This window comes from Plecotus auritus (assembly GCF_963455305.1).
Source record: "Plecotus auritus genome assembly, chromosome: 12".
Lineage (NCBI taxonomy): Eukaryota > Metazoa > Chordata > Mammalia > Chiroptera > Vespertilionidae > Plecotus > Plecotus auritus.
In genome coordinates this window covers 23,543,679-23,571,163 of record NC_137778.1, presented here as the reverse complement: position 1 = coordinate 23,571,163, position 27,485 = coordinate 23,543,679, and the positions used below count along the sequence as shown (strand labels likewise).

Genomic DNA, 27,485 nt, shown 5'->3' with positions numbered 1-27,485 from the left:
TACAGGACTACTCATGAATTAGAAGAAAGGAATACAGATTAACAGCAAGATTTCTGGCCTGAGCAACTGGATGAATAGCGATTCCATTTGCTAAAAAAGGATCACCCTGGGGGAGGTGCAGATCTGAAAGGAGTGAATCAAGAGTTTGGTTTTTAACATATTGAACTTGACATTTCTATTAGACATCCAAGTAGAGATATCTACCAGGCAGTTGGATATGAACACCAGGATTTCAGGAGAAAGGTCATGATTGTATATATAAATGTGGCATACAAATATATACACATGTATGGTTGGTATTTAAACCTAGGGGAAAGAATGAGATGCGATCACTCCAGGAGTGAATGTAACTGGTAAAGTGGCCCTGGGGCTGAGCTCTGAAGCACATCAATATTCAGAAATGGGAAAGAGGCAGAGGATCTGACAAAGGAGGGTGAGACAAAGCAGAAAGAACCAGTCAGATCATAAAGCCATATGAAGAAAGCGTGTCACAGAAGCAGCAGGCAACTGTGCTAAATGCTGTTGAGCAGTGAGATTGAGAATTGCTATAAAGGCAAACAGAAAAATGGACGTTAGCCGGAGAGTGATATGGGATCAAGGGAGGTTGTGTTTTTGTTTTTCAGATGAGAGATATTCTGGAATGTTGGTATGTTGATTGAAATGAGTCAGTAGAGAGGGAGAAAGTGATGATGCAAAAAGAGATAGGAGATGATTGCAAAAGCGATTGAGTAGATGAGAGAAGTTGATATTCCATGCATGGATGGACGGGTAGGTCTCACATAGTAGCATGAACACTCACTCCATCCTTTGTGGGCAATACAGAGTACTCAAGGACAAATGCAGTGGGATGGCAGAAAGGGGGTTGGTAGGGAGGGATGCAGCAGTTCTGGCCTGATTGATTTCATTTCCTCCATGAAACAAGAAACAAAGTTCTTGGCTAAAAGGAAAAGGAATTGTTGAGAAAAAAATGCATGAAATGGTTTTTTCAGAGAGTAGGAGTTAGGTATGTCAGTTGATGAGATAAATGTAGTGGGTTGTTGGGCAGCACTGGATGCCCATTTGAGACTTATGGTAATAATTATAACATGAAACCTGTCAGCAGAGTTTTGAGTTTTATCAGCTACATTCAGCACTTCATATTTAGCCAGGCATAGAATAGATGAAGAGTTGGATTTAACCAAGGTGTGTGTGTGTGTGTGTGTGTGTGTGTGCACGCGCGCGTGCACACGTGCATGTGCAAAATGAAAAAAAAATATGCAAGGGAGCTGAGTATAAAAAGGAGTGAGTATAGTGAGGAACCAAGGGATTTGAGAGCATTAAGAAGTGACAGAAAGTAAAAAAGTGGTCATGTCAAAAACTTGGAACTCTAAGTAGGGTTCTTCTATATTTATGTTTAAATTATTTTGACATTAGGTAGATTTGATGACTTGTTAGAGGAAAGAGACTAGAGGAAGCACAAATATGTGATGCTTAATACTGAAGTTATAGAGGGAGTGAAGGTACCAACAATTCAGGTTCTGGGGTATGGCCATGGATGTGGGTAGCTAAGATGGGGTTGGAAGACAAGATGAGGAGGTGAGGTGAGGAGGCCAGGGAACTGAGAGGCCAAGGGATTAAAAAGGTCATCGACATGGGTGCTGAAGTCAACAGGAAGGATACAGATGTGATGATGGTAAGAATGATGGTGGTAAGCAAGCTTAATGTTGAAAATCCTCAATGAGTGAAAGTGAGTAACAGGAAAAATAGACTGCAACAAGGGGGAGTAGTGGGTGACAGAGTCCTGATGGTCCTAGCTTCCAAGCAGCCAGAGGTCATTTAGAGAGGAAAGAGAAGCAGGTTTAGGATATCACAATGGCAGACTCATCTGACTTCCACATCCAGGAGAGTGAGGTATGGGAAAACAGACAGCCACTACTAGAGAAGACTGCTGGGGAAGTTGTGTATTTGGGATCTGCTAGACTGTGGCTAGTGCAAAAGGTGAGAGGACTCTTGAGAAAAGATTGAGGCTATAGGGGATCTTGCTGAGGACTGATGATGAAATTCAAAGGGCACGATGGAAGGGGTTAGATTAGGAATGGACAGTGTCTGGACTGAGTCTGAGAGAGGAGGATGACTGAAGTTGGCAGGGATGTCAGGTACATTTGGGAGGCTAATGTCTCAGGCAGCTTAAAATGATGAAAGAAAACTATCAGTAGCATGGAGTGGGTTTTACTAGGAATACAGAACTCTATAGAAGCCTCTCTCCCTCTTTAGTCCTAGGCTATGTCCAAGTTGGAGAGGAATTGGTCTTATCCAGAAATTAAAAGTAGACCAGGATCAACAACTCAAAGATCCCATTAATGTTCCTTCTTATCCTTTGACTTGACCAACTTTTCACTTTTAAAACCCCTTCATAGCATCATTCCCTCTTTGCCTGACATATATTCCTTCATTCATCATCCATAATTGCCCCCTTACACATATTCATTTGCCTTTTGCCTCCTGTTCATGTCCATTGCCCTTCTATTAATTCAGGATCTCATCAACTCTTACCTGATCTTCTTGCATTATCCTTTTAACTAGTCTTCCTGACTTTATTCTTAGCTGTTCTTCCTGATTCACCCTCTATGCTGCTTACAGGAATGAAAATCATCAAATAATATCATCCCCTTGCTTAAATTCCTTCAATGGCTGCTGACTGTACAGTGGTTTGGAACAGAGCCCAAACCACTGTACCCCAGCCAGGGTTGCATTGTAAGTCAATGGAAAAAACATGGGCTGGAGCCCAAGAGTCTGCCAGGCTTTGAACAAGTTACAAAACTTCTCTGAACCTCAGTCTGCTCATCCTAAAATTGTTGAATAATTAGAATAATTTCTACCTTGAAGGATTTCTGTGAAGATCAAATAAGAAAATCTATAAAAAGCATAAGCAATAGCACAACTGGAGGTTGAAAAGGGATAATTCCTCTTCTTCTTAACAAAACTATAAGGCCATTGAAGTGCTATCCCCACTGTCTTTTTAGTTTCATCTCCAAACCATCCTTTTACATTCTTCTGGACCCCTGTTTCCCCCCCAGCCCTTCACTTACCGTTTATACTGTGAAACCAATCCTTATCTAATTACCAGTCTTTATTCAAATATACCATGTTCTATGTCTCCTCCCCTGGCATCTGCTGTTTGGTTTGCTTACAAAGCTTGTCTGTTCACCTGAGGGGCTCTTTCTCACCCTTCTTTGATCAGCTCAAGAAGGTAACTCTTTTATGAAGCCTTTCCTGACTCAAAAGGTAGATAAATGCCCCTCTTCAGTGTTTCAAGCACATGCCTCTTCTATGAGGCTTATCAGTTGAACTACAATTGCGAGCTAACATCATAATCTCTGAGATTATAAGGTCCTTGTGGGAGGGCCTGGGTCTTACTCATCTTTGGTTCCCAGTAAGAGTACAGAGCTGGCCACATTTTAGGTGATGAGTAATGGTGTCTGGTGGAACACTTTTATGTCAGGACAAAAATGGGCAGGTCAACTCTTTAAGGTGAGCAGAGCCAGGGGAAGGGATGCCAACACCTCCCTTTGCTTCTTAGTTTAGCAGTGACCTTGGACAGGTCACACAGGTCTCTAAACATCACTAAGTTATGTAAAGATGAGGACTTGGAGGAGGAAGATGGGGAAAGAAAACACTGTATGATCTCTGTTTTTTCATGGTTCTCTGAATTACATTCCATGGGAGAATCCATTGTGCTCCTCAACAGAAAAACTCCAGGCCAGTCAGCCCAGTGGAAGCTGAATAATCATCTTACATTTTATGTGTGAATGGAGATGTTCCAAAAACAGGCTTCCAAGGATGGTGGTCCCTTTTGATTATCCAACATGTTCCTCTGAGAGCAAGTTGGGCCCTGATCAGCACACACCTCTACTACTGGGCTTGGTACGTTATACTACAGCTGTTTACATGCGCATCTCTGTCTCCCACACCCATCACGACAAAATGGCTTACAGTGGTGGGACTGCGGAGTGCACACAGTCCTGGGTCCCTTCACAGTATCTGGCGTAGTGAGGCATGCAATCAAATGCTCGATAGGTGACAGTGGGCTGCATGGTTTAGTGAGAAACAAACTTACTCAAGTGAGAAGATTTGGGATTAGGTTTCAGCCTAGAAGCTTCCTATCTCTATGACCTTGAAGAATCACTGAGCTCCCTAACATGGAGTTACCAATGATTTGACTTACCTATACCCAGGCTTATATTCAGTTGCTATGGCTACATAGTTACTAAAATATTAAAGCACTTCCATCCTGGCTAATAAACAATCTTCACCACAACCCCCTGTGTGCTACCCTAACCATCTCACCCACCAGATGCCTCCCCCCTGCCCCCCTCCGATAGTAACCAAAGGGCTAATGCACCTCAGGAGGCTTCCAGAACCCTACTTTGGCATACCCTGTCCTTCCTGCCACAAATATTGTAAATGTTAACCCTGATTCTTAGCTGGAATGACACCAAATGATATAGTTCACATGAAAACACTTTATAAACTATAAAGGGCTGACTACATATCCATCCTGCCCATAAGTGTCAGGACGGGATCAGAGGCATGAAGAAGGGGAGGGGGCCTGTTCCTCAGTTGCAACTCACCCTCTATTTAATCGAAGACTGAGGAAGGACTTGGTGGGGAGTGGCTTGAGATGCTCCAGAATCCACACAAAGTTCAGGTGGATCTCAAGATGGCAAAAGGAAGTGGTTCTCACAAAGCATCCTAGGAGGGCCTTGTTCAAATTGCTCAGGGCAGCAGCCTTTGATTTAGTTGGCAGATCTTTTCGGCAGCCCCACTGCTCACAATTAGAAGCCCATTTTACTCGCTCTCAGCTCGGCAGGTGTCCCATCAGGTAGGACAAGAGCAGCCGGAAGTGAAGGGCTAGGGGAGGAGAGTAGGCAGCTAGAATGAGGGCTCGCTCAGTCTGGTATATATGGAAAACTGGATGTGCTAATGAACCTGAGATCCATCAGGACGTCTGATGGCAGGCTGGTCTCTGTCAACAGACCAATTAGCACACAATTATTTCCCCTTTCTGAAAGCTTATCTGAGACACTCTTTGAACGTGTGCGCCTGAGTGAACTGCACTTTCCATTACCTCTGTATAATCTGCCGGAGCTGCCTGCCTCTTCTACAGATAGAGGCACAGGGCTCTCTGGACCAACCCTACAGAGACTCTAGGACTCCATCACTGGGGGGGGGGGGGGGGCATCCTGCTTATCAAGTCCATGCTCAGGCACTGTCGGCAAGAGCACCCTCTCCAATGCCCTCTCTCCTCCTCACTTGTCTAGGGAGGACAGAAGTGACTCAGCGCAGAATAGCAGTGGGAAGAGCAGTGACTTTGGGATCTAGTAAAATCATAGTGAGCCTTCCTCCCAGGAGATCAGGCCTGGATCATTCCCTCTAACAGGAAATGAGCTTGAGGATCATGATCATTGTCACTTCCTCATTCCTATCCTTGTGCCACAATTAATAAAGTGAAGCTACTCACACTTGCTCAATGAATTACCTAGCTGATTGTCCTCTGTGGAAATTACCTTTGGTAATAGCAAAGTAAAGGTCAGAAAGACCATCCAAGGCAGCCCAGAATGCTAATAGGACGGTGGGAAGGTAGATGGATGGGTGGTAGGGAGGAAGGCTTAATGGTGGGACTAAGGACAGGAAGGTGGCTGTTCTAGGTTTTCCTCCTTGGGAGTCATCCTATTCCTACATAAAGTGTGTAGCTTCGCCCTAGCTGGTTTGGCTCAGTGGCTAGAGCATCCGCCTGTGGACTGAAGGGTCCCGGGTTCGATTCCAGTCAAGGGCACATGCCTGGGTTGCGGGCTCAATCCCTAGCAGGGGGCGTACAGGAGGCAGCCGATCAATGATTCTCTCTCATCAATTGATGTTTCTCTCTCTCTCCCTCTCCCTACCTCTCTGAAATCAATAAAAAAAATATATTAAAAAAAAAAAAGTGTGTAGCTTCCTCTCTGCCTAGACCTGATGCTGGTGAGTGGACTAGCTCAGCGGTGGGTGGATGGCAAATCCAGTGCAGAACTGTGTGACCATGTGGTGTCAGCTTGCCTGGAGTTGGGGACCAGCAGGTCTTCCAAATACCACGCCCACCATCCCACGCAGCCCTTCAACCCAAGCCATTCCACTAGGGGCAGGCTTCTCCAGAACAGGTGAGCTAGTCCTTAGCCATTGCTCTTCTTACAGGGATTTTTGTACCATATGGATAAAGAAGATTTCACTTGATATAAGGCAATGCTCAGCCTTCCACTTCAGCCTGGCAACTCACCACTCACTCACTCACACACTCACTCACTCACTTCAGCCCTTAGTGCCCACCTATTGGGAGACACAGGCCCATGTATAACAGCCAGAACTTGGAGATTATGAAAAACATGTTTCCCCTTGTCTGTGCATCCTTTTGGCAGTGATTGGGGCTTACACACTGTGAGTTCTGATTGCTCCTTGAGTATTTGTTAAATGAAAAAAATAAGTGAATGAATGATTAAGTTGGATGAATCCTAGCCCAGCAGGTGACTAGCTGTGTTACCTTGAATAAGTCATTTAAGCTCACTGGTCTTGGCTTCCTCATTTATAACATAAGGGTCCTACAATTTCAAGGCTATACAATTTGTTGTGCCCCAGGTTCACATTTGGAGGAGAAGGAAGATCACTAAAATATGCTGTTTAAAGTAATTGTTTTTAAGATTGATGTCATCTAAAGGGGTTTAACTCTATTTTCTGCAGTCTGTTGACAGTGGACACAGGGGCACCAAACTGGAGTTTGGGGACTCAAGGGTTAAAATCCTGTTTGGGCTACTCAACAGTGTGGAACCTTGGGGTCCTCCTTTGGAGAGTGATAGCAGTGAGATTCATCTCAGAGAGTTACTGTGAAGGTGAAAAAGAATGATATATATTGCCCAAACCGGTTTGGCTCAGTGGATAGAGCGTCGGCCTGCGGACTGGAGGGTCCTGGGTTCGATTCTGGTCAAGGGCATGTACCTTGGTTGCGGGCACATCCCCAGTGGGGGGTGTGCAGGAGGCAGCTGATCGATGTTTCTCTCTCATCGATGTTTCTGACTCTCTATCCCTCTCCCTTCCTCTCTGTAAAAAAATCAATAAAATATGTGTTGTTTTTTTTAAAAAAGAATGATATTGGAGGATGAACTTGGAAAACTGTTGTTCCTACCCTTGTCATGGTTTTGTGTCCCATTCATGTACTGTGTCTTTCATTGCCCCTTGGTCTTTGCAGGTATCTCCTTTTCTCTCAATTCCCTCCCCATTGCATCCCACCCCTACTCATCCTTCAAGACCAATGTCTGGCTCTGGCTCACCTCCTCCATGAAGCCTTCTTTGACTAATTTAAGTTACAAATATCTCTCCCGTCTCTTACCCCACTGTATTTCAAGTCATTATCATACCAGCTCTCACTTGATTACTCTAATATATATATATATATATATATATATATATATATATATATATATATATATGCCTAAATATGCTAAATTCCCTTTAAGCATATTGCTTATACTTTGGTATTCACATGGTAACCAGCAGAGAGTAGAGATATACACTTTTGAACCCATATGTATTACATCATGTTGCCCCTTCTTTTTCTCAGAGTACCTTTCCCTCCCTTCTCTTCCTGTCCACTTTCTACTTAGCTTTAAGGACCAACTCGGTTGGTGTCTTCTCTGCTACTTCTTCCCTTGTTTTCTCTTTGTTTAGAATTATACCTTCCTCAGTAGCCATGATATACTGCTTCTGCTAGACTTGAATGTATATCAGTCAGTTGTATATGTACCTACCCCCCAGACACACTACAGGTATAGATGAGGACTTGGAGGAGGGAAGTTGATTGTAATCTCCTAGACAATATAGTATATAATGTGTATATCTTTGTGCTCACTCCTCCTCCCCTTAAAGCCTGAAACCTATCACTCATAAATTCTCTAATTTACTGAGTACCTGGTATGTGCCAGGCACTGTGTTTACAGCTGCTGACAATATGAGCTTACTTTGTGGAGCCTTTGGTGTGTGGAGGACCCAGACATTATGAAATATTCGCAGCAAAGGATGGAATAGGGTGGCCTGCCTGCCTGCTGCTGAGCAGAGGTGCCCAGAGCTCGGAGTGGGGGGTGGGTGAGAGGTATCAGAGCAGACTTCGTGGAAGAACTTTGGGAAAGGCACACTATGAATATTTGATGAACTGCATGGAATTGAATGGTTGTTGCTCAGTAAATACTAGTTCATTGGTTGATTGACTGTGGGAAAAGCCTTCGAAGATCCTGAGAAGAAAGGGCCTCAGATCCCCATCGTTCTTACTATATAATTATTTCAGTGCATTTAAAGCTCCTCATTTTTTATCTTATACTTTAAACATCAGGGAAAAAGTGATAGGCCAACTTTATGATATTTTAAAATGACTCTGATGTTTTGGAATATTACATGGCTATAAGACTTTATGTATATTTAATATACTTAGTAAAATATGCAGTAAGCCCATGGCTGATTTTCTCTAAGGACTTCTCAGTGCTGAGGTGGGACTTAAATGTTTAATACTAATAATAATACTCATAATTCATATTTCTCTAGTGCTTTTCATCTTAGGGGTCCGTCAAGCCTGGCAGCACCACAGTGATTGGCTGCATCTGGGCTCACCAGAAGGCTGACGGCATCCACATCTGGTCTCCTGTCTCCCTCCAGGGAGGGGAGGGTCCAGCTTAAAGGTGCAGCTTCCTCTGCTTACGTTGAATTTTCTCTTCCCTGACACAAATTCTTTCTGGCTCCCTCTGAAGGACTGCCCCTATGTGGAACTGTTGCTTCCAGCCATGCCCCACAGATAGTCACTATCTTAGGATAAGGAAGAAAAGTGGTGTTAGGCTCTGGGGTTGGGGGAACATATGCCATTCCTTTGGCTGGTCAGGACAGGACACAGAGCCTGAGATGGGTGACTGGAGAGAGAAGGGCAAAGGGAGAGTCTCCCCTTGTTATGTAAACCCACGCTCTGCCCTTCCTGCTCTAGGTCACGGAGACCAGGACCGGCCCTCTGGGCTGCAGCAACTACGACAATCTGGACTCGGTCAGCTCAGTCCTGGTGCAAAGTCCAGAGAACAGAGTGCAGTTACTCGGTAAGCTGCACAGAGATGGTGTTCACACTCCTCACACCTGGTAAAACACGTGGATCCCCAGGGAGCAGGGAAAAGTCCTGCCGGCCCCACCCATTTGCTCAACCCCTTTTAAGACAAGAATGACCGAGAGTTCTGGGACTGGTGGTTAACAACTTTCCAACTTTCCATCATTCATTTAAGAAAACTTCTGACATGATTTGCCCCACACCCAAGACCAATGCCACCCGATACCCCAAATCCAAAATCACTGTCACTGTCCTACAGCAACAATGCATCCATCTTTATATGCCTTGACCTAGTTCAGAGATCTCCTTTGTTGCCCAAAGAACCCTCTGCTTTGTCCTGAGAACACACTGGAAATAGCTGGCCTTTGCAGAATGGTTATGGGGCCACCATCTCTAGCTGAATTAAGAACTATACAAACTGTGGGACCACTGGTTACCCTGAAAGTAGTGCCCTGCTTTCTGTTATTAGTCGGCAATCTTCCATGGGAGATCAAAGCTAGGAGGAGAGTGTGAGAGGAATGGGATCCTGGACTGAAGACAGAGCAGCAAGCAGGAAAACGGGAAAGCCAGAGGAAAACAAAACTCCACTAGGTCAGGAGGCTGGAGATGGGGCAGCCTCACTCCTGCTGTCTGTCCCCCAGGCACACAAACTGAGTCAGACAGAGCTGTATGGTAGTGGGAAAAGTTCATTTTTCTTAAGGCCTAACTGAATTGGACTCTGCTTTAGATATTATTGTCTCTGTATTATAAAATCAATAGCCCTCACCCAGGATCTATGATTACAAATTCCAGGCAACCTAAGCTGGATGCAACCCATAAATGCTTTAGGAATCAAGGAATAGATAATAAAGAGGAGTAAAAGACTCCTTTATTTAGAGGCACCTAAGGCAGTTAGCATCCCTCTTCTCCTAAATCCCTGGGTGGGCTGGGTTGGTGTCTGGAAATTAGCAACGAGGGAAGTTCAGAATGTCTGGTGGCTCATTTGGAATAGTTTATGCCATTTAATTTTATAGCCCATCACTCATGCAGACATTGCTCCGGGCACTTATTTTATAGCAGTGGTAAATGTTATGGTGAGGCAGAGGGAGGTGATAGGGGAGGTGAAAGGAACAGACTTGCAGAGGGGTGGGTGTTGAGAGCACGCCTATGGACAGGGAGTGTGGGGAGGGCGGTTCTAAGGCCCCTGCAGGCACAACATCAAGAAAGGAAAATTCAGGAGCAGTTCAGAATGGGAGGGAGGCCTCAGACAAGAACACCAAACATCCACTGCGGCTGCAATTCTAACATATTTTGAATTGCTGAGACTGGGAATACATACTTTGGGCTCTCTGATTTCCTGCCAAGGACAAGGCCAAGGGTGTGAAAATAAACAGCTGGCAGACATTTGAGAAAAGGGGGTGCATCATATACAGAAATCCGTATGTCCCTCATGCTCCTGACACAGGATCTCATAGTGTCCCTAGCGGGGAGTCTCCTGCAGGTCTGACCTTGAACAAGCTCAGGCTGTGTCCCAAGGCATGTCTGTCCCTCATGCATCCCTTAATATGCTTCCAACAGCCACTCTGTGTGGCTTAAAACCAACTAGGGGTATCTTCTACTACTTACTGGTAAACAAATACCCACCACTGATGGGTAGGGAAACTGAAGCGTTAGTGGATTACAGCCTAGATCAGAGGATGCTAATTAGAAGAGCGCTGAGAGCCATTTGCATGTATCCAGGCCTGACTGATCTTGGGTATTTACCACCATCCTATTTTCGAATCTCCTCAAGAGTTAAATTACATTGAGATGGGGCAGCCAGTCCTGGTGGGACAAGGGCAGGGTCTGACACCAAGCAGACTTTACTAGATCTGTGAGTTGGGCTGGTCACCGTGGTCACTGGGCTTGGATTTCCTCACCTCTAAGAGGCTTAGTTTGACCACAACTGTTATTTGCAATTGTATATGGAAAGTACTTGGGGTAGTACCTGGCCACTATATACCCACAATACCTGTTCCTGCCTCCTAACCAGGGCAACCTCCTCCGTCACTGGGGCTGGGGTGGGAGGCCCAGGAGGATCAGCATTCAGTAACATCCTAGGATGCCTGCTGCTAATCTCAGTGAAGCCAGAAACAGGACGGGTTATCAGAGACAAAGCAAAAAACCCATCAAGGCTTGATTCCTCCCCCATGAGAGCTGTAAGCTCTTCTTTTATCTGAAACATCTTCCTGTTTCCATCCTAGAAATGCTGATGGGTAGCCAATAAGCCCGTTCATATGATGTGCACGCTCTCAATTTGGCTGATATAAGGGGTTCGACTAAGCCTTGGGCTTTGATGATCTTCATTTGCATTTTCAGATCCTCCCCCATCTGTCACTGGGGCAGTGGCAACCCTCTTTCCCAACCAGCTCAGCAGGATCAGGCCCTGGGGTGACCGTTCTTGGGCCCAGGAAGCACAAGGCAGCAGAACCCCAGCTGGGGTTCCTACAGCCTCGGGTGAAGGGAACTGAACCCCACTGGTTCTGCCTGGTGATTTCCTGGCATGTCCTTTCCCTAGGCCTGCAGGTGCTGCTGCCTGAGTACCTACGTGAGCGCTTCGTGGCTGCAGCGCTGAGCTACATTACATGCAGCTCTGAGGGCGAGCTCATCTGCAAGGAGAATGACTGCTGGTGCCAGTGCAGTCCCACCTTCCCCGAGTGCAACTGTCCTGATGCTGACATCCAGGCCATGGAGGACAGCCTGCTGCAGATCCAGGACTCCTGGGCCACTCATAACCGGCAGTTTGAGGAGTCAGGTGAGCAGTCACCAGTCCCAGGTGTCCTTCCTGTCAATGGGAGGTGGCTGTAAGGTGCGGGACAAGATCATGGGAACTCAACGCGGATCCCAACTCAGCCACCTCAAGCAGGTTCTATCACAATTCTGAGTCTCAAATCATTTCTTTCTGTTCTACATGCAAATGGGCATACTATGTACCAAAGAGATGTGTTTGAAGGGCTTAGTAAGCAAATGAAATATAAGGGAGGCATAGGCTCTGTTTTGTATGCTATAGGTTCCATGGTGCCTAGAATAGTGCCTACACGTAACGTGCACAATAAATGTTTGCTGAATGAGTCAAGTGAATAGAAAAGTTCTAGGAGAGCCAGACATGCTATGTATAACTAATATCAATGTAACCTGGAGACCTAGATTCTGAGGGACTTGGTTTTGCATCCTTGCTCTGTGTTATAGTCTGTGTCCCCCCAAATTCATATGTTGAAAATCGAATGCACTCAGTGATGGTATTAGGAGGTGGGACTTTGGGGAGTGATTAGTGCCCTTATAAAGGAGACCCAGAGAGATTTCTAAACCTTTCCACCATGTGAAGACATGGTGAGAAGTCAGCCATCTGCAGCCTTGAAGAGGGCTTTCACTAGAACCTGGTCATACTGCAACTCCAATCTCAGACTTCCAGCATCTACTAGTAGAACTGTGAGAAATGAGTTTCAGCGGTTTATAAGTCACCTAGTCTGTGGTATTTTGTTGTAGCAGCCCAAACAGACTAATTGTAAACACCCTGTTACTGCCCAGCTCTATAACCTCATGTTGGCCACACGGCTTCTCAATGCCTCAGTTTCCTCATCTGTTAGAGGGAAAGTGATAATGACAGTTGGATAGAAGGCTTAAAAGGAATAATTTAGATAAAATTAATGTAAAAAGACTCTGCACAATTCTATTCATACATTTCAATGCTAATAAATGCTAGTTATATGGATATATTTAAAAAGCATAATGTTAGATAAAACAGAGCAAGAGGAAGAGATATACTTTATACATATTTATATATAATATATGTAATGCTATAATACAATAATCGATTAAATATAATACACATTTAATACTATTTATATGGAGTTGAAGAACATGCTAGTGAATACTTAATATTTTTATAAATACACTTGTAAAACACTTAAAAATATGTGATAATGATAGAGAAAACATACAAAAGAGTGCCCACATCTCAGTGGAGAAGTGGGGAAGTTTGGGGTCTTCAAGTATATTTGCTTTGTCTTACTTCCTTAAAAAAAAATCTGAAACCAATATGGCAAAGGGCCAAATGCTAGCTAGTGGGCACATGGGAATTTATCCTGCTATCCTCCATACCCCTTTGTATGCTTAAATGTTTTATTTAACAGAACAATGCACATGATAGTTATAAGTTTCACTACAGGAGTGATTCTCCAGTTCTCTGCGGGGGATGCAGAACCAGATGCTTGAGAAGTCAGAATGAGCTGAGGCCCCTGTCATTCCGAGTTCTAGGCAAGGCATTTAGCAGCTAAGAAGTACATCCCACCCCAGTCCTCCAAACCCAGCTGCTATGGGCTACTGGGGATATTTGTTCTGTAACTTTTAAGTGTGCGGGAAAAGACTTGGAGCTTTCACCGCCATGAATTGCTGCTGCTGAGTAAACGAGGACTCTCTGGATCTCCATCAGGAGACTGGTGGCTGCAGGTCCCATTAAAGCAGATGTGGGCAGATCTCTGAGCATGAATTCAGAAAGCATGTTGTGACCAGGAAGCCCGGAGAACATCTCAGACTGGCAGTAGGAGCTGAGAACCAGAAAGCTCATTGCTTCTGGATTAGCTACAGGAAAGAATGGGTATCTGACCAAGACTGGAAGCTCGAAAAAAGGAAGTATATCCTAGAGTAAAAAAGGATAGGGAGAGGGTGGCTGGTCTCAGAGACTGAAAGACTTTCAGTAACATTTCTCAGCTGGTGCTCTATCCTCTCTGTGTCCCCATTGGCCAGTCAGTTCTGGGCCACGAACACCGGCCTCTAGCACTGCTACCAGCAGCTGGGAGCCAGCTTGAAAGTGCTGTTCACCCTTAAGATTGCCGCATTTTCCATAAGGGTGTTGTGGTGTCTTTGAAGATTGGCCTCAGACCACGCTCTGAATGACTTACAAGGAAGTAGAAAGGGGAAAAGAGATGCGCCCCAAGGTCATTGGCCCCTTGGGGATGACAGAGATCTGTCTTGAAATTGAGAAGCATATTAAGGACAGGAAGGATGGGAAAGAATCCTGAAGCCACATTTTATGGTATATTAATTATTTCTCTATAAAGCTATTGAAAAATACATAAATAAAGGGCCTGGGAGAGTGGTTGCGAAGGCTCCTTCTGAATGCAGTGACTCTGAAGGGCCAGGGAGCACCTGCCAGCCCCTCCAGGGGTGTGCACAGCCCCCCTCAGCCCTGCCTGTGTCCTTGCCCACAGAGGAATTCCAAGCCCTGCTGAAAAGGCTGCCTGACGACAGGTTCCTGAACTCCACAGCCATCTCCCAGTTCTGGGCCATGGATGCCGGCCTCCAGCACCGCTACCAGCAGCTGGGAGCCAGCTTGAAAGTGCTGTTCAAGAAGATGCATCGGATCGTCAGCCGGCTCTTCAACCTCTGCAAACGCTGCCACCGGCAGCCTCGCTTCCGTCTGCCCAAGGAACGGTGAGCACCCCAGACCCCCAGAGCCAGTGCTTGGCACCTCCCCAACAGCTAAGGCCAGGGTGGACCCTCTACCCAACATGGGAGACCCAGGAATAGGGAGCTACACACATGGCCTTTTAGATGTTCCTGTTATCTTGACCTACTCATGTGTCATCCTCAACTATGAGATGTACCTAAAGCGAGTGAGTGAAAAAAAGAGAGGCTAATTGGACTTTTATATCAGTAGAATCAAATGCTATCCTAATAATACTCCTATTCTCACTTATTTCCATTTGGATAAGTCTTCTAGGAAAGAAAGGGGGAGTCAAAGCTTATACATGAATTGCTTGGGATGAGAACTACACACATTGGATTATTTTGAACAGGTGACTGCTCTGAGTCACAGGAGAAAAGAGAGCTGGGGTCCCGTATCCTCGGGAACATAGTGGGGCTGCATGTTAGGCACTCACTCATTCATCTGCTCATTGACTCATTTGTTCAACAAGTTTTTATTAAGTCCACATTGCATGTGCTTTGATTAAGCTATGGGGGATATTTGGGAAGATTGAAAAAAAAATACAGAAACATAAAAGCTGAAAAATTGCAACTATGTGGCAGCCACTTAAAGCCACTTCACTTCATGATCATGGAGTGTAAATAAAAAACATGGTCTAGTAGAAGCAAAGGCCAGAGAGAAAAGCCACCATGGGGAAGGAGGAGTGGCCAGGCTGTAGGGGAGGAGATGGAAAGGGGGGTGCGTGTAAGCCGGGCATTCCAGGAGAGGGAGCTGCCCTGGCAACAACCCAGAGGCGCCACTCTACCTGAGGCACAGGTGAGAAGGAAGAGGAGGGGGAGTGCAGGCCAGCGAGGGTTTTGAAGACCAATTCATTTCTTTTTAAACAAATAATTATCAAATATTTACCGTGCACCAGGAACAATTCTAGCTCCTAAGAACATGCTGGCGAATAACACACTGTCCCTACTCTCGCGGCATCTGCAAGGAAGCTGTCCATGAACAAGTCAGCACCAAAGGAACACAATAATTTCCGATCCTGATCACTGCTGTGGGTTCACAGAAACAGGGTGATGAGACAGAGAGTGACTGGGCAGTTCTTCTGAAAGGGAAGTCACAGAAGACCTCTTTGGGGAGGCATTATCACAGAGCTGAAATTTTTAAAAGGAGCCATGTTAGAAAATTTCTATTCTTGGTGGAAGAGTGAGAGAAGCAGAGGGAACACAAAGGACAGCGACTAAGAAGGGGAGGAAGTTGGCAGGATGTTGGAAAGTGGAGAGCTGGCTGTGAGAAGATCTTCTTTAGGAGGCTGGAAACCAGATTTGACACAAAAGATGGGGCAGAGCTTCTGCAGGCTTTTGAGTGAGGGAGTGAGGCAGTACCTGGGAGGGATGAGCTTGGCGGCTTCCACTTCAAGGTTGATGTCAAATATTTCTGGGGCAGATCTGTCAGACACTGAGTCCCAGGCCCTAGTCAGTCTTTCCAAAGTGGCACAGTAGGGTTTCCATCTTTTAGACAACCTGGGCCTTTAATTTCCTGATCGCCTTCCCTGTCTGCTGGTCACTGTCCTGGTACCCTCAGGGAGGATGGCGGTGTGTGGCTTCCTATGACTCTTGCTTCATTTTTGTCTCCTCTCCCAAAGGTCCTTGTCTTACTGGTGGAACCGAATCCAGTCCTTCCTCTACTGTGGAGAAAGCACGTTCCCTGGCACCTTCCTGGAGCAGAGCCACAGCTGCAGCTGCCCCTATGACCAATCTTCCTGCCAGGGCTCCATCCCATGTGCCTTGGGTGAAGGGTCTGCCTGTGCCCACTGTGCCCGGGACAACAGTACACGCTGTGGGGGCTGCAACCCAGGCTACGTGCTGGTCCAAGGGCTGTGCCGGCCAGAGGTAGCTGAGTCCCTTGAGAATTTTCTGGGGCTGGAGACAGACCTGCAGGACCTGGAGCTGAAGTACCTGCTGCAGAAGTGGGACAGCCGCATTGAGGTACACTCCATCTTCATCAGCAACGACATGCGCCTGGGCAGCTGGTTTGATCCCTCCTGGAGGAAGCGCATGCTGCTCACCCTGAAGAGCAACAAGTACAAGCCTGGGCTGGTGCATGTGATGCTGGCCCTGTCCCTGCAGATCTGTCTCACCAAGAACAGCACCCTGGAGCCCGTCATGGCCATCTACGTCAACCCCTTTGGAGGCAGCCACTCTGAGAGCTGGTTCATGCCCGTGAATGAGGCCCACTTCCCGGACTGGGAAAGGACTAATGTGGACGCGGCTGCCCAATGCCAGAACTGGACGATCACCTTGGGAAACAGGTGGAAGACCTTCTTTGAGACTGTCCATGTTTACTTACGGAGCCGAATCAAGTCCCTGGATGACAGCTCCAATGAGACTATCTACTATGAGCCCCTGGAGATGACAGATCCCTCCAAGAACTTGGGCTACATGAAAATCAACACCTTGCAGGTCTTCGGTTACAGCCTGCCCTTTGACCCAGATGCTATCCGGGACTTAATTCTCCAGTTGGATTACCCATACACTCAAGGCTCCCAGGACTCTGCCCTCTTGCAGCTCATAGAGCTTAGGGACCGGGTTAACCAGCTTTCTCCACCTGGCAAAGTCCGGCTGGACCTTTTCTCCTGCTTGCTCCGGCACCGGCTCAAGCTGGCCAACAATGAGGTGGGCAGGATCCAGTCCTCCCTGAGGGCTTTCAATTCCAAGCTGCCAAATGCTGTGGAGTATGAAACAGGCAAACTCTGTAGCTAATGGGGAGGGGGGCGACTTCAGTGCTGGACAGGGAGGGGATCCATGCATCTAAGCACTCACCTTGGTGCCAACAAGGTGCTCCCTTGAGACTCTGCACCCAGCAGATGGGACCTCGGGGATTGGACTGACACAGACAGGAGAGAAAGAAACAGCCACTGCACATGCACACACTCACCCCATGCGTGTGCGCGCGCAGACACACACACACACGCACGCACACACACACGCACGCACGCACGCACGCGCTCCCTTGGGGAGGCTACAACTCAGCAGCCTCCTGTCTGTAAAGTTGGTGCTTTCCAAAATGAATGCAGTTGAAGGAGAGGAGCCAAGGGAGAGATTAAGAAAAAGAACCAGCCAAACCATGAAACAAACAAATCCTTAAAAGTGATTCTTATCATTCAAGGAAGCAAGAGGGGACAAACAGGAGGGGTGGGAGCTCCTGCTCCCCCTCTGTGGAGTCACTTTTGTATTCTTTTTAACCAGGTTTCTTGAAACAACGGTGTTTCGTGATTCCCACAATGGCTCCTACTTTTTGTACTCTGCCTCCTCTGAGCCATCCTGGACACTGACTGCTCCCCAAGGCGGCTCCTTTAAGAAACAGGGGAAGTGACATCAACTGAGGACGCTCAGGGTGGGCAGGTGGCCTTGTTCCCACTTCACCTTCCTCCCTCCCCCTGGTCCCCTGGCTTCCTGGGCTACCCCAGTTTTGGAGCCGGGCTTGTTCCACGCCTCTCCCCCCAGCCCCTGGTTCAGCCAGAGCTCCCCTCCTACAGCCCCCAATCTGTCCAAGAAAGCAGCTGTCCAGTTAGAGAGACAATGTCTAGGGAAATGTTCTTTTTTAAAAACAAAAACAAAAATATTTATTTTGTGATTGTTTTCCTTGTCAATCTGCTCCAGTCACATGAACATATGAGTAAAAAATTTAACTGATTTAATATATATTTTTAAAGACCTTTATTAGGGGGAAAATGAGAGGGAAAAGAGGAAAAAAGAGTATAGTTTCCTGGGTTGCCTGGATTTTTTATTGCTCTATGGGTGACATGTAGGTGTTCTTAGATGGTGGATATTGCTGTGTGGAAGGCTGGTTGACTAGTATATACACAAGTGAGTGCATGCCTGTCTTGACTGGGTGTGAGGTTTGTGTGTGTGTGTGTGTGTGTGTGTGTGTGTGTGTGTGTGTGAGAGAGAGAGAGAGAGAGAGAGAGAGAGAGAGAGAGAGAGAGAGAGAGAGAATAAAGATTGGAATGAGATGGAGTGATGGAGTGAGGCAGAATTCTCCCAGCTAATTATCTGGCTGCCCCTCTCCTTTTTCCCAGGAGTGAGGACTAACACGGGTCCTACACTATCAGGAGAATGAAAGTCTTTGCTCTTTAGGGGAACTGCAGCCTTTATGCTGGGCAAATGCTGGCTAAATGGGGCACCTCTGCCTACACTGCTGCGGACATCAGGAGAATTTTTCACACTCTGCATCTTAAAGTCTGGGATCGCCCTTTGAGGACACTGGGAAAGATGCAGACTTGGGATGAGTTTCCTCCTTCTGTCTGATCACCACCTTCCCAGCCTGAAAAGCAGGTTTGACAAACGCCACACAGGGCAGTGCCTCTTCTCCCCTTAGTGTCTTCCCTAGGTGGTATGGGAATCGCTTCACAGCAATCTTTCGAAAAACCATGTCTCTCTATATGTTCTCCACATGCCCTGAGCACAATGTGTAGGCATGACAACCTCCATTTTATTCAAGCGGAAGTGACCACATAAATACTAAGTACCTCATTCTGTACCTGTGGTACATCTCAGTTGGTACGAAATGAACTGGGAGACAATGAAATGATGGCCATGTCTATCTGCCCAAGAGCTTCCATGTTTGTCATTACATACAGAAGAGTCCAGAGTTATATTTAATCCCTGAACCATCTCTCAGTTCATGAGGACCTGAAATCCCAGGTAGATAAGCAGCCTAGGGCATTTCTTTCTTCACAACTCCCTAAAGTCTTCTAGGGTGGGAACGCAGAGTGATGGATGAACTAGGGACAAACAGTTATTGCCTATTTCTAGTTCAGCCACTGCTTGCTTGGGGTGGGAGGGTGTGTCTCAAGCTTTTTGTCTGTGGGAGATGGAACCAGAAGATACCATCTTCATCAATAGGGCTATGGATGTACCAAGACTGCTTCTAGAAGGCAGATGGAAGAAGAGGAAGAAATAAAGAATGGACAGGATTCCTTAAGGGGCTGTTAAAGGCTTAAAACCATGAATTCAGCATAGAATTTCTCAAAAAGCTAGGCTAAGAAATGCCATAATAATAAAAGGATGCCCCTAGTCAAAATTTTCACTTTCAAAGTCTATAGTACCCAGATAATATGAACCAGCTATTCCCAGATACAGTTGCAAATAAAGAATTGTTACTAATTAGTAGTGGGTTGTCAATGTTGGTGAACTCCCTGTGGAATTAAGAGCCAAATCACAGTTCAGTTACTAGCTATAACAATCAGGAATTCAAGCCTTAATTGTCACTCTAAAGAACTAATACATCAAATGTAATCTGTCCTAATGCTTGAGACTAATACCTCTAATACTAAATAATATATTTAATACCTGCTGCTAATAATATAATGCCATGCTCTGCAGGCCTACTCATGCACACACAGCCGAAAACATAAATGAAGACTGTTTCAAATACTTGGTATCACAAATAATTCACATACAGTTCTTGGCTTCTTTTCACAAATATGAAAACAATCATCACGATGGGCAGAGCCACCTTATGTGTAGATGGAATGCATTGCTACATGATGTCCTGCCCCCAAATATCATCAGCAAAGTCTGTAATTTCATCATGTAAGTCTGTTCTCTTGCACAAGAGAGATCTCTTTTTTTTGCCATTATGTTTCATATGAAAATGAAAATGCCCTTAGGAGGAAATAAATCTTAGAAGTTAACCCACTGGCAAAAGAGAGGCTGCAATTTTTGGAGTTGGAAGGTTTTTAGAGGTCATTCAGTCAACTCATTTCTGATGTGAGGAAGAAGAGGTGACAGAACTTGCCCAAAGTTGTATATATTAGCAGAGCTGGGAATAGCACTGAATCTGCTTTCTTCTCTACCTCTCTCGCTAGTAAATGACATCTGGGTCTTGGGAGATGACAGGCACCCAGTGTGGGCTTAGGAATGTGAGGGTGGAGGAAAGGTGATTTCCCGGGAAGAGGAGGACTACTTAGAGGTGGGAATAGCTTCACATCTTTCCCTGGGATTGGTTCTAGCAAAAGTAACCAGCTTCTCTAACAGGCAATAGAAAAAGACTGAAGTTTCTCCTGGGACAAGCTTTCAGCACAGCCTAGACATATTTCCATCCAGGTTGGATCACCTTAATGGATTCCTGATGATTCTATCAGCTAAATGTTTTTTAATTACAACATCCTGCCTCTAATTTATTAATGTTTTCTATAGATCGCCAATTAGAGTTTGAATATCTTTACAAATCTGTGTAACACCCTTCTTGTGAAGGCTAGAGGCATCTGGGTACCACCAATACCAAAGGGCTTAGACAGTGCAGTCAGCATGTCAAGTGTATGACCGAAGTCTAGGCCATGGCACAGAAAGGGATTGAAGCAAGCTCTGCTGTGCACTGAGTTCTCACTCCTTCTAGCAGCAGAGTGAGAACATGGACCAAAGAAGCCACCCAAGACAAAGCTGTGGCCGGCACTCCTGGCCTAGAAGGACAGGTGGAAAATTCAGGTAGTGTGACTGACTGTAGACACACACTTTTCTTCTGGTTCTGCCTCCAACCATCTCTACACCCATGAGAAAGTCACTCCACTTCTCCCAGTTTGCTCCCCTAAGCATGAGGGAGTTGGATTTCCTACCCAAGTAGTGGGGGTCCTTCTGGTACTATCATTTTAAAAGCAGTGTGACCCAGGAGACAGCCGAGAAGTCAGACAGACCTGGATTTGCATAGTGGTTTCACATTTATACTTAAGTGACCTTAATTCTTGGCCTGTCCCCTTATCTGTAACCCAACTATTTCATGCCCACCTCTGTAAGATTTTTTTTTTCTTTCTCTTTCTGAACACTCACCTCTCTGCACACTTTTGCTCTACTCTCCAACTTCCACAACACATGTATATCTTCAATTCTCCAAACATCAAGCCTGTTTCTTCCCTTTCTCCTTCCCTCCTTTCCTTCATTCATGTTTTAAGTGCTAGGCACTAGGCTAAAGTGTAGGGTATTGAAAACTCTTTGAAACATGCTTCTGGGCCATAAAGAATTGGACAATATAATGTGTGTGTAGGGGACTGCATACACAAATCAGAGTGGTGCATTCTCTAGTAGAGATGTACAAAGTACTGACGATGCACAGAAAAGTCACTCCCTGGAAGAGACACTAACAACACTTACTGTGAACCTCCTGGAACTATGGGAGCAATACCCCAGGTGTCCAGATGTTTTACATCTCAATGGAGGGAAAGACCTAATATATAACATGTGCATCCTTCTCAGAGCAGAAAAGTGCAAGGATGGCAGCAGAGCCCCACTGAAGTCACACGTGTCTGGTTGGTGCCCTTATTTCTAACTCCTGAACCCCATGTCAGCACCAAGGCATTCAGTCCAAGGCATGCTCAAGGGGCTGCCATGGGAGGTCTGTTTAGTAGCAGAGCTGCCTCACCCTCTTGAGGGTACAATGGTCTCAAAAGAGTGCTTCCTGACTTAAATGTGCATATGACTCACCTGCAGATTCTGATTCAGCAGGTCTGGGTGGGACCCCAGATTCTGCATGTCTAACAAGCTCCCAAGTGATGCTACTACTGCTGGTACGTGGACCACATTTTCAGGAGCAAGTTTCTTAGGGAGTCTGCCTATTATCTTCCTGCAGCATCAGCACTCTAAACCAGGAGCCTCCCAGAAGCACGGGGGCTGAGAAACAGAAAGGTTAATCATGTCTGGCTAGGAGGTGCGGACCTCATTTATGAAAATCTTGGTGCTCTACTGGCCTTTCATCTTTCAACCAGTTAGGAGCCAGGTGTCTGACCTCTATGTACCAGTAGGGTAAAAAAAAACAGAGAAGGGAGAAAAGAAAGGTAACAACCAAATCAAAATTCTGTGGGCTGAGAGCTAGCTTGCTTATGAATGCGTTTACAGCAGAGCAATCCCACCAACTGGCTGAATCATGCTGGCGGAGTAAAAGGTCTTTTTCCCTAAGCCTATCAGAGTAAATCTGTTCAGAAGTGGGAGAGGGAGTACCTGCCACTCTGTGGAAACACACATCAGAGAAGACGATTAAATTTATACAGCAATGCGCAAGCACCCAGAGGCCCCAGACTTCAGACTGCACCTCCAGGCATCTCATCTAAGAAATAAAATGAATCACTTTTGTTTTCAGCTCTGTCCTCCTCCCCTTCAGCCTGTATGATTACTACTACCCTTGCATCATTAATAAAAATAGCCACCAGAATTTATGGAGGGTCATTCTTCCAAGGATCTCGGAACTTGGAGGAATAAATCAATCAATGTTATTTATTGAGCATTTTCAGCCAGTAGATGTGAGGAATAAAGCAAACATGTATTTAGTAGGCACACTCTCTTAATTCAAAATTTTTGCAGATGACTTAAAAAGTGAAACTTGGGTAGGGGAGAAGCTGTACAGCTAAGTGAAAACAGAAGCTGGACTTAGAATGCTTTATGGAGTCAGGCTGCCTTGGTTCAAATCCCATCTCTGTCATTTACAGACTGTGAGAAGCGGGATATGTCATCAAATCTTTTTCAGCCTCAGTCTGCACATCTGTGTAAGAGGGACAATAGCAGTGTGTATAGCATAAGATGTTGTGATGGTCAAATAAGGAAAGACATGTGAAGGACCTCGACAGGCTTACAGTACATGCTCAGTAAGTGTGGGTTGTTTTTAATGCATTAGATACTTTCTATGTTTGGGGAAAAGGAAAGGGAGGGGAAGGAAAGAGAAGCAAAGGAAAGCAAAGGAAAAGCCAAGAAATATCCATGTTATTCACTTGCTGAAGCAAACCTTTTCCTGGTAACAAAGAGACATTTATTACCTGGGCCATTACAGAAGGGTCATTGGATAATGTAATGGAAAAGGTCTTCAATTACAATTTTGTGGCAGACTTAGATAAGCCATTCAAATGAGTATTTTTATATAGACCCTCTATAAAAGTGGAGAATAAAATATTATAACATCACTCCTCACCAAAATGCCCCGTGGCTGGCTGGGTCATGTGGCCGAAGCGCATTGTTTCTGATGATGTAACTTATTACTGTGATCGAGTCTGGAGTACCTAAGCCAATGGCTAGTTAATGTGTCCATTAGACTGTCTCTTTCCAATAGCGCATATTAAGTGCACTTTTAGCAAATTCCAGATTGCAGTCAATTCCTGGTTGAATTCTTTGATGAGGAGCCAGGGTGTAGTACTGCCATACGTTTTTTAGATACAGACACGAGGGAGGCAGAGTTTTTATTCCAGTTATATTAGACGTATAAGACTTGGGTAGGCAGAAAGGTGGAGAAAATGTTCTAAAAAGAGCAAATGTCTGGGCACATATTCAAGGACATGATGATGGTTCAGCTTAATGTTCACATTCTAAACCCAGCCTCCTTCCTGGGTCAATGCCCTTCACTTTCTTCCTTCTTCTTTATCAAATAGCAGCTTTATTAAGATATGATTCATATACTATAAAGTTCACCCTTACTTTAAAGTGTACAATTCAGTCATTTTTATTCAAAAGGGTATGCATCGATCACGCTATCTAATTCCAGAACATTTACATCACCCAAGAAGGAAACCCTATGCCCATTAGCAATCTCTCTGCATTCCTCCCTAACTCCCAGTCCTTGGAAACCACTAATCTATTTGCTGTCTCTATGGAGAGGCCTATTTTGAACACTTCATATAAGTGTGATCATACAATATATATGATGCATAAACATCATATGATTTACAAATACAAATATTTTATCCCACTATGTGGATTTTCTTTTCACTTACTTGATAGTGTCTTTTGAAGCACAACAGTTTAAAATTTTGATCAAGTCTATTTTTTTCTTTTGCTGCTTACTTTTGGTGTCCTATCTACACATCTCCTGCCTAACCTAACATCGCATAGATTCATGCCTATGTTATCTTCTAAGAAGGAAGTGTTTTAGAAATGCAAAAGAAAGAAACTCTAAGAAGAAAGTTTAAAGAAGAGTTTTTAAAAAGTTTTAAGAGTCCCAGCTTTTACATTTAGGCCTCTGATACATTTTGAGTTAAATTTTGTGCATGGTGTGAGACAGGGGTCCAACTTCATTCTTTTGCATGTGGCTATCCAGTTGTCCCAGCACACTTGTTGAAAAGACTTTTCTTCCCCCAAGGAATTGTCTTGGCACATGTATCAAAAATTAATTGACCATAATTGTATGGCTTGATATCTGTACTCTCAATTTGACTTGATGTATCCATATGTCTCTCATTATGACAATACCTCTCTGTATTTTTCACTTAGCTTTGTAATAAGTTTTAAAATCAGGAAATATACATATATCTTCCAACTTGGTTTTTCCTTATCAAGATGTTATGGCTATTCTGGGCCTCTTGTATTTGCATATGAATATAAGGTTCAGCTTGCCATTTTCTGCAAACAAAAAGGCAGCTGGGATTTGATAGGGATTGTGTTGAATCTGTACATCAATTTGGGGAGTACTGCCATCATAATCATGTCTTCTGATCCATAAACATGGAACATCTTTCCATTCAAATCTTTAATTTCTTTTAATGGTATTTTGTAGTTTTTGGCCTTAAAAGTCTCACACTACTTTTGCTAAATTCATTTATAAGTATTTTATTATTTTTATGTTATAATAAATGGAATTGTTTCCTTAATTTCATATTTTGGATTGTTCACTATTTGTGCATACAACTACAATCGTTAAACTTGCTTTATTAGTTCTAACAGTTATTGTTTTTTGGTGTGGATTCCTTAGAACATTTTTTATACAAGAGCAACTCATCTTCAAATGTAGTTTTACTATTCCCTTTTTTCTTAATGACTCGACCTCAGCCAGTACTTTCTTGCTCTTGCTGCCTCTTGTTGAGCCAGGAGGACTTCCCCTTTATGCTCTGACCAGGAGCACTTGAGAAAATTATTTTACTGTGAAGTCAGGTTGGCCTACAGAAAAAGATATCTCTCTCAGCATTATCTGTGGGTACACAAAAGCATCCAAAAGCTAAAATGATGAAAAGGTGAGAATAATCAATAATCCAGGGTGTTTGTTCATAGCCCATCTCCAAAGTTCTTAGCTGCCTCCAAGGACCATTTTCAACAGCGCGGTTACTGAATCAGTCTTAACAAATTAGAACACATCCTGGCCCCCATGGCTATTTAGTTCACACTCTCATTGGGCTGGCACCAGAGTGGCCAATGACAGATATTGGCTTTTTCACCAGTTGGCCAAGTCATTCTGCCTAGTTGTTCAGTAGCTCTTCCATGGTAGGTGTTTTCTGCTGAGAATTAACATACAGTTTGAAAATCCTCATGCTTCCACTTCCATAGATCCATCCACATGTCTTTTTACCAGACCTCCTTGTCTCTAATCTGCCAATATTTCTCCTTCTAGGGCCTTGCCCAACCAATCATGCCATTCACCACTGCCCATGATTTCATCTATATTTTTTACCTCAAGCCACCTCTCTTTCTACACAAAACTGATGCACTTAACATCAAAACTCTGTCTGCTGGGAGGATTTCCCCTCATCAGTGTCCGTTAAAGCCACCTTATAAATGAACCCAGGACTTTTTATTTCTCTCTTATCTGGTCATAAAGATCTTCTCATTAAGCGCCCAATGTGGGGGATACACTAGTGCAGCACAGATGGATGGCATGGGGGTTCTGGGCCACCTACTTGATTATCTTACGCATTTTCTCCTCCTCTGCTTGTTCCAACCTTCGGTGTACCATATCCATCTTAGAATGGATTGCTGTAGGACTGGTCCCACCTTATGACTTGGTGGCTTTGATCAAAACCAGCTCATGATGGATACTGTTATCACAAAATCCCTTGGTATCTCATGTTCAGAAGCTCTGTATTTGCCAGGGCCAAATAGCACATCAGTAACTGCTTTTTGATGGTGACAGTCCTCTATTGTAGATTGCTTTTTGATGGTGATAGTCCTCTATTGTAGATGGCAGGAACTTTCTCCAGAACCCCAGGGGTTTACATTGTGATTCTTCTATTGGGTCTTCCATAAACTATACACACTATCTTCTCCTACCATAGATACCTCTAGTACCATATGGGTCTCCTGAGTCATATGGCTCAAATGCCAACACTACTTTATCATAGCCTGGTCTGTCTGCTGAGCTCTTTCCTGCTCTTAACATAACTCAAAGCTCAGAACCTTCAGAGTTGCCCAGCAAATGAAACAGAACAATATTCCCAAATACAGAATATGCTGCCTCCAAAACCTTTAAAGGCTATTAAGATTTATGCTACTTTCTTAGTAGTGGGATGTGTAAGAGACAACGCTTTGTTGTTTAATTTGGGTGGAATGTTCTGGCATTCTCCAGTATTCTGGATCACTAAAAAGTTCATTAATAAGCTGGTGCTCTGAATCTTTCATCTCCACTCTTTGGAGCACATGTGTTTTGCCAAAGGTACAAACATACTTGCCACTTCTAGCTCATCTGGGCTGATAAGCATGGCATTGTCAATATAATGGGTCAATGTGATGTTCTGTGGAATGTCAGACATTCCATATTCCCCCTAGCAATATTATGACAGAGGGTCCAAGTGTTACCATAATCTGAGACCATAATTGTGTACTCTTGTCCATCTCACATGAACATGAACTGCTTCTGATACTTTTTTCTTATAGGGATGGAAAAGAAGGCACTCACCAAATTAATCAGTGGTTATTTAATACTAGAGGCCCAGTGCACAAAATTCATGTATGGGGAGTTGGGGAGGGGTCCCTCAGCCCAGCCTGCACCCTCTCCAATCCGGGACCCCTTGGGGGATATCCGACTGCCTCTCACAATCTGGGATCACTGGCTTCTAACCCCTCTGCCTGCCTGCCTGCCTGATCGCCCCTAACTGCTCCCCTACTAGCCTGAGTGCCTCTAACTGCTCCCTTGCTGGCCTGATCGCCCCTAACCGCCTCTGCC

The 27,485-nt window shown here is 44.8% G+C and overlaps 1 protein-coding gene across 1 annotated transcript in view; it reads left to right on the top strand.

Annotated features, from left to right (window-relative positions):
- The window catches only part of BRINP2 (BMP/retinoic acid inducible neural specific 2), a 93,540-nt gene extending 75,263 nt beyond the window's left edge, over positions 1-18,277 (top strand). Inside the window, exons 5-8 of the mRNA XM_080648810.1 lie at positions 9,029-9,134; positions 11,676-11,912; positions 14,368-14,590; positions 16,225-18,277. Coding sequence (XP_080504936.1) covers positions 9,029-9,134; positions 11,676-11,912; positions 14,368-14,590; positions 16,225-17,341 — 1,683 coding nt within the window. The 3' untranslated portion in view covers positions 17,342-18,277. The remainder of the gene's footprint in view (positions 1-9,028; positions 9,135-11,675; positions 11,913-14,367; positions 14,591-16,224) is intronic.
- The last annotated feature ends 9,208 nt before the right edge of the window (positions 18,278-27,485 follow it).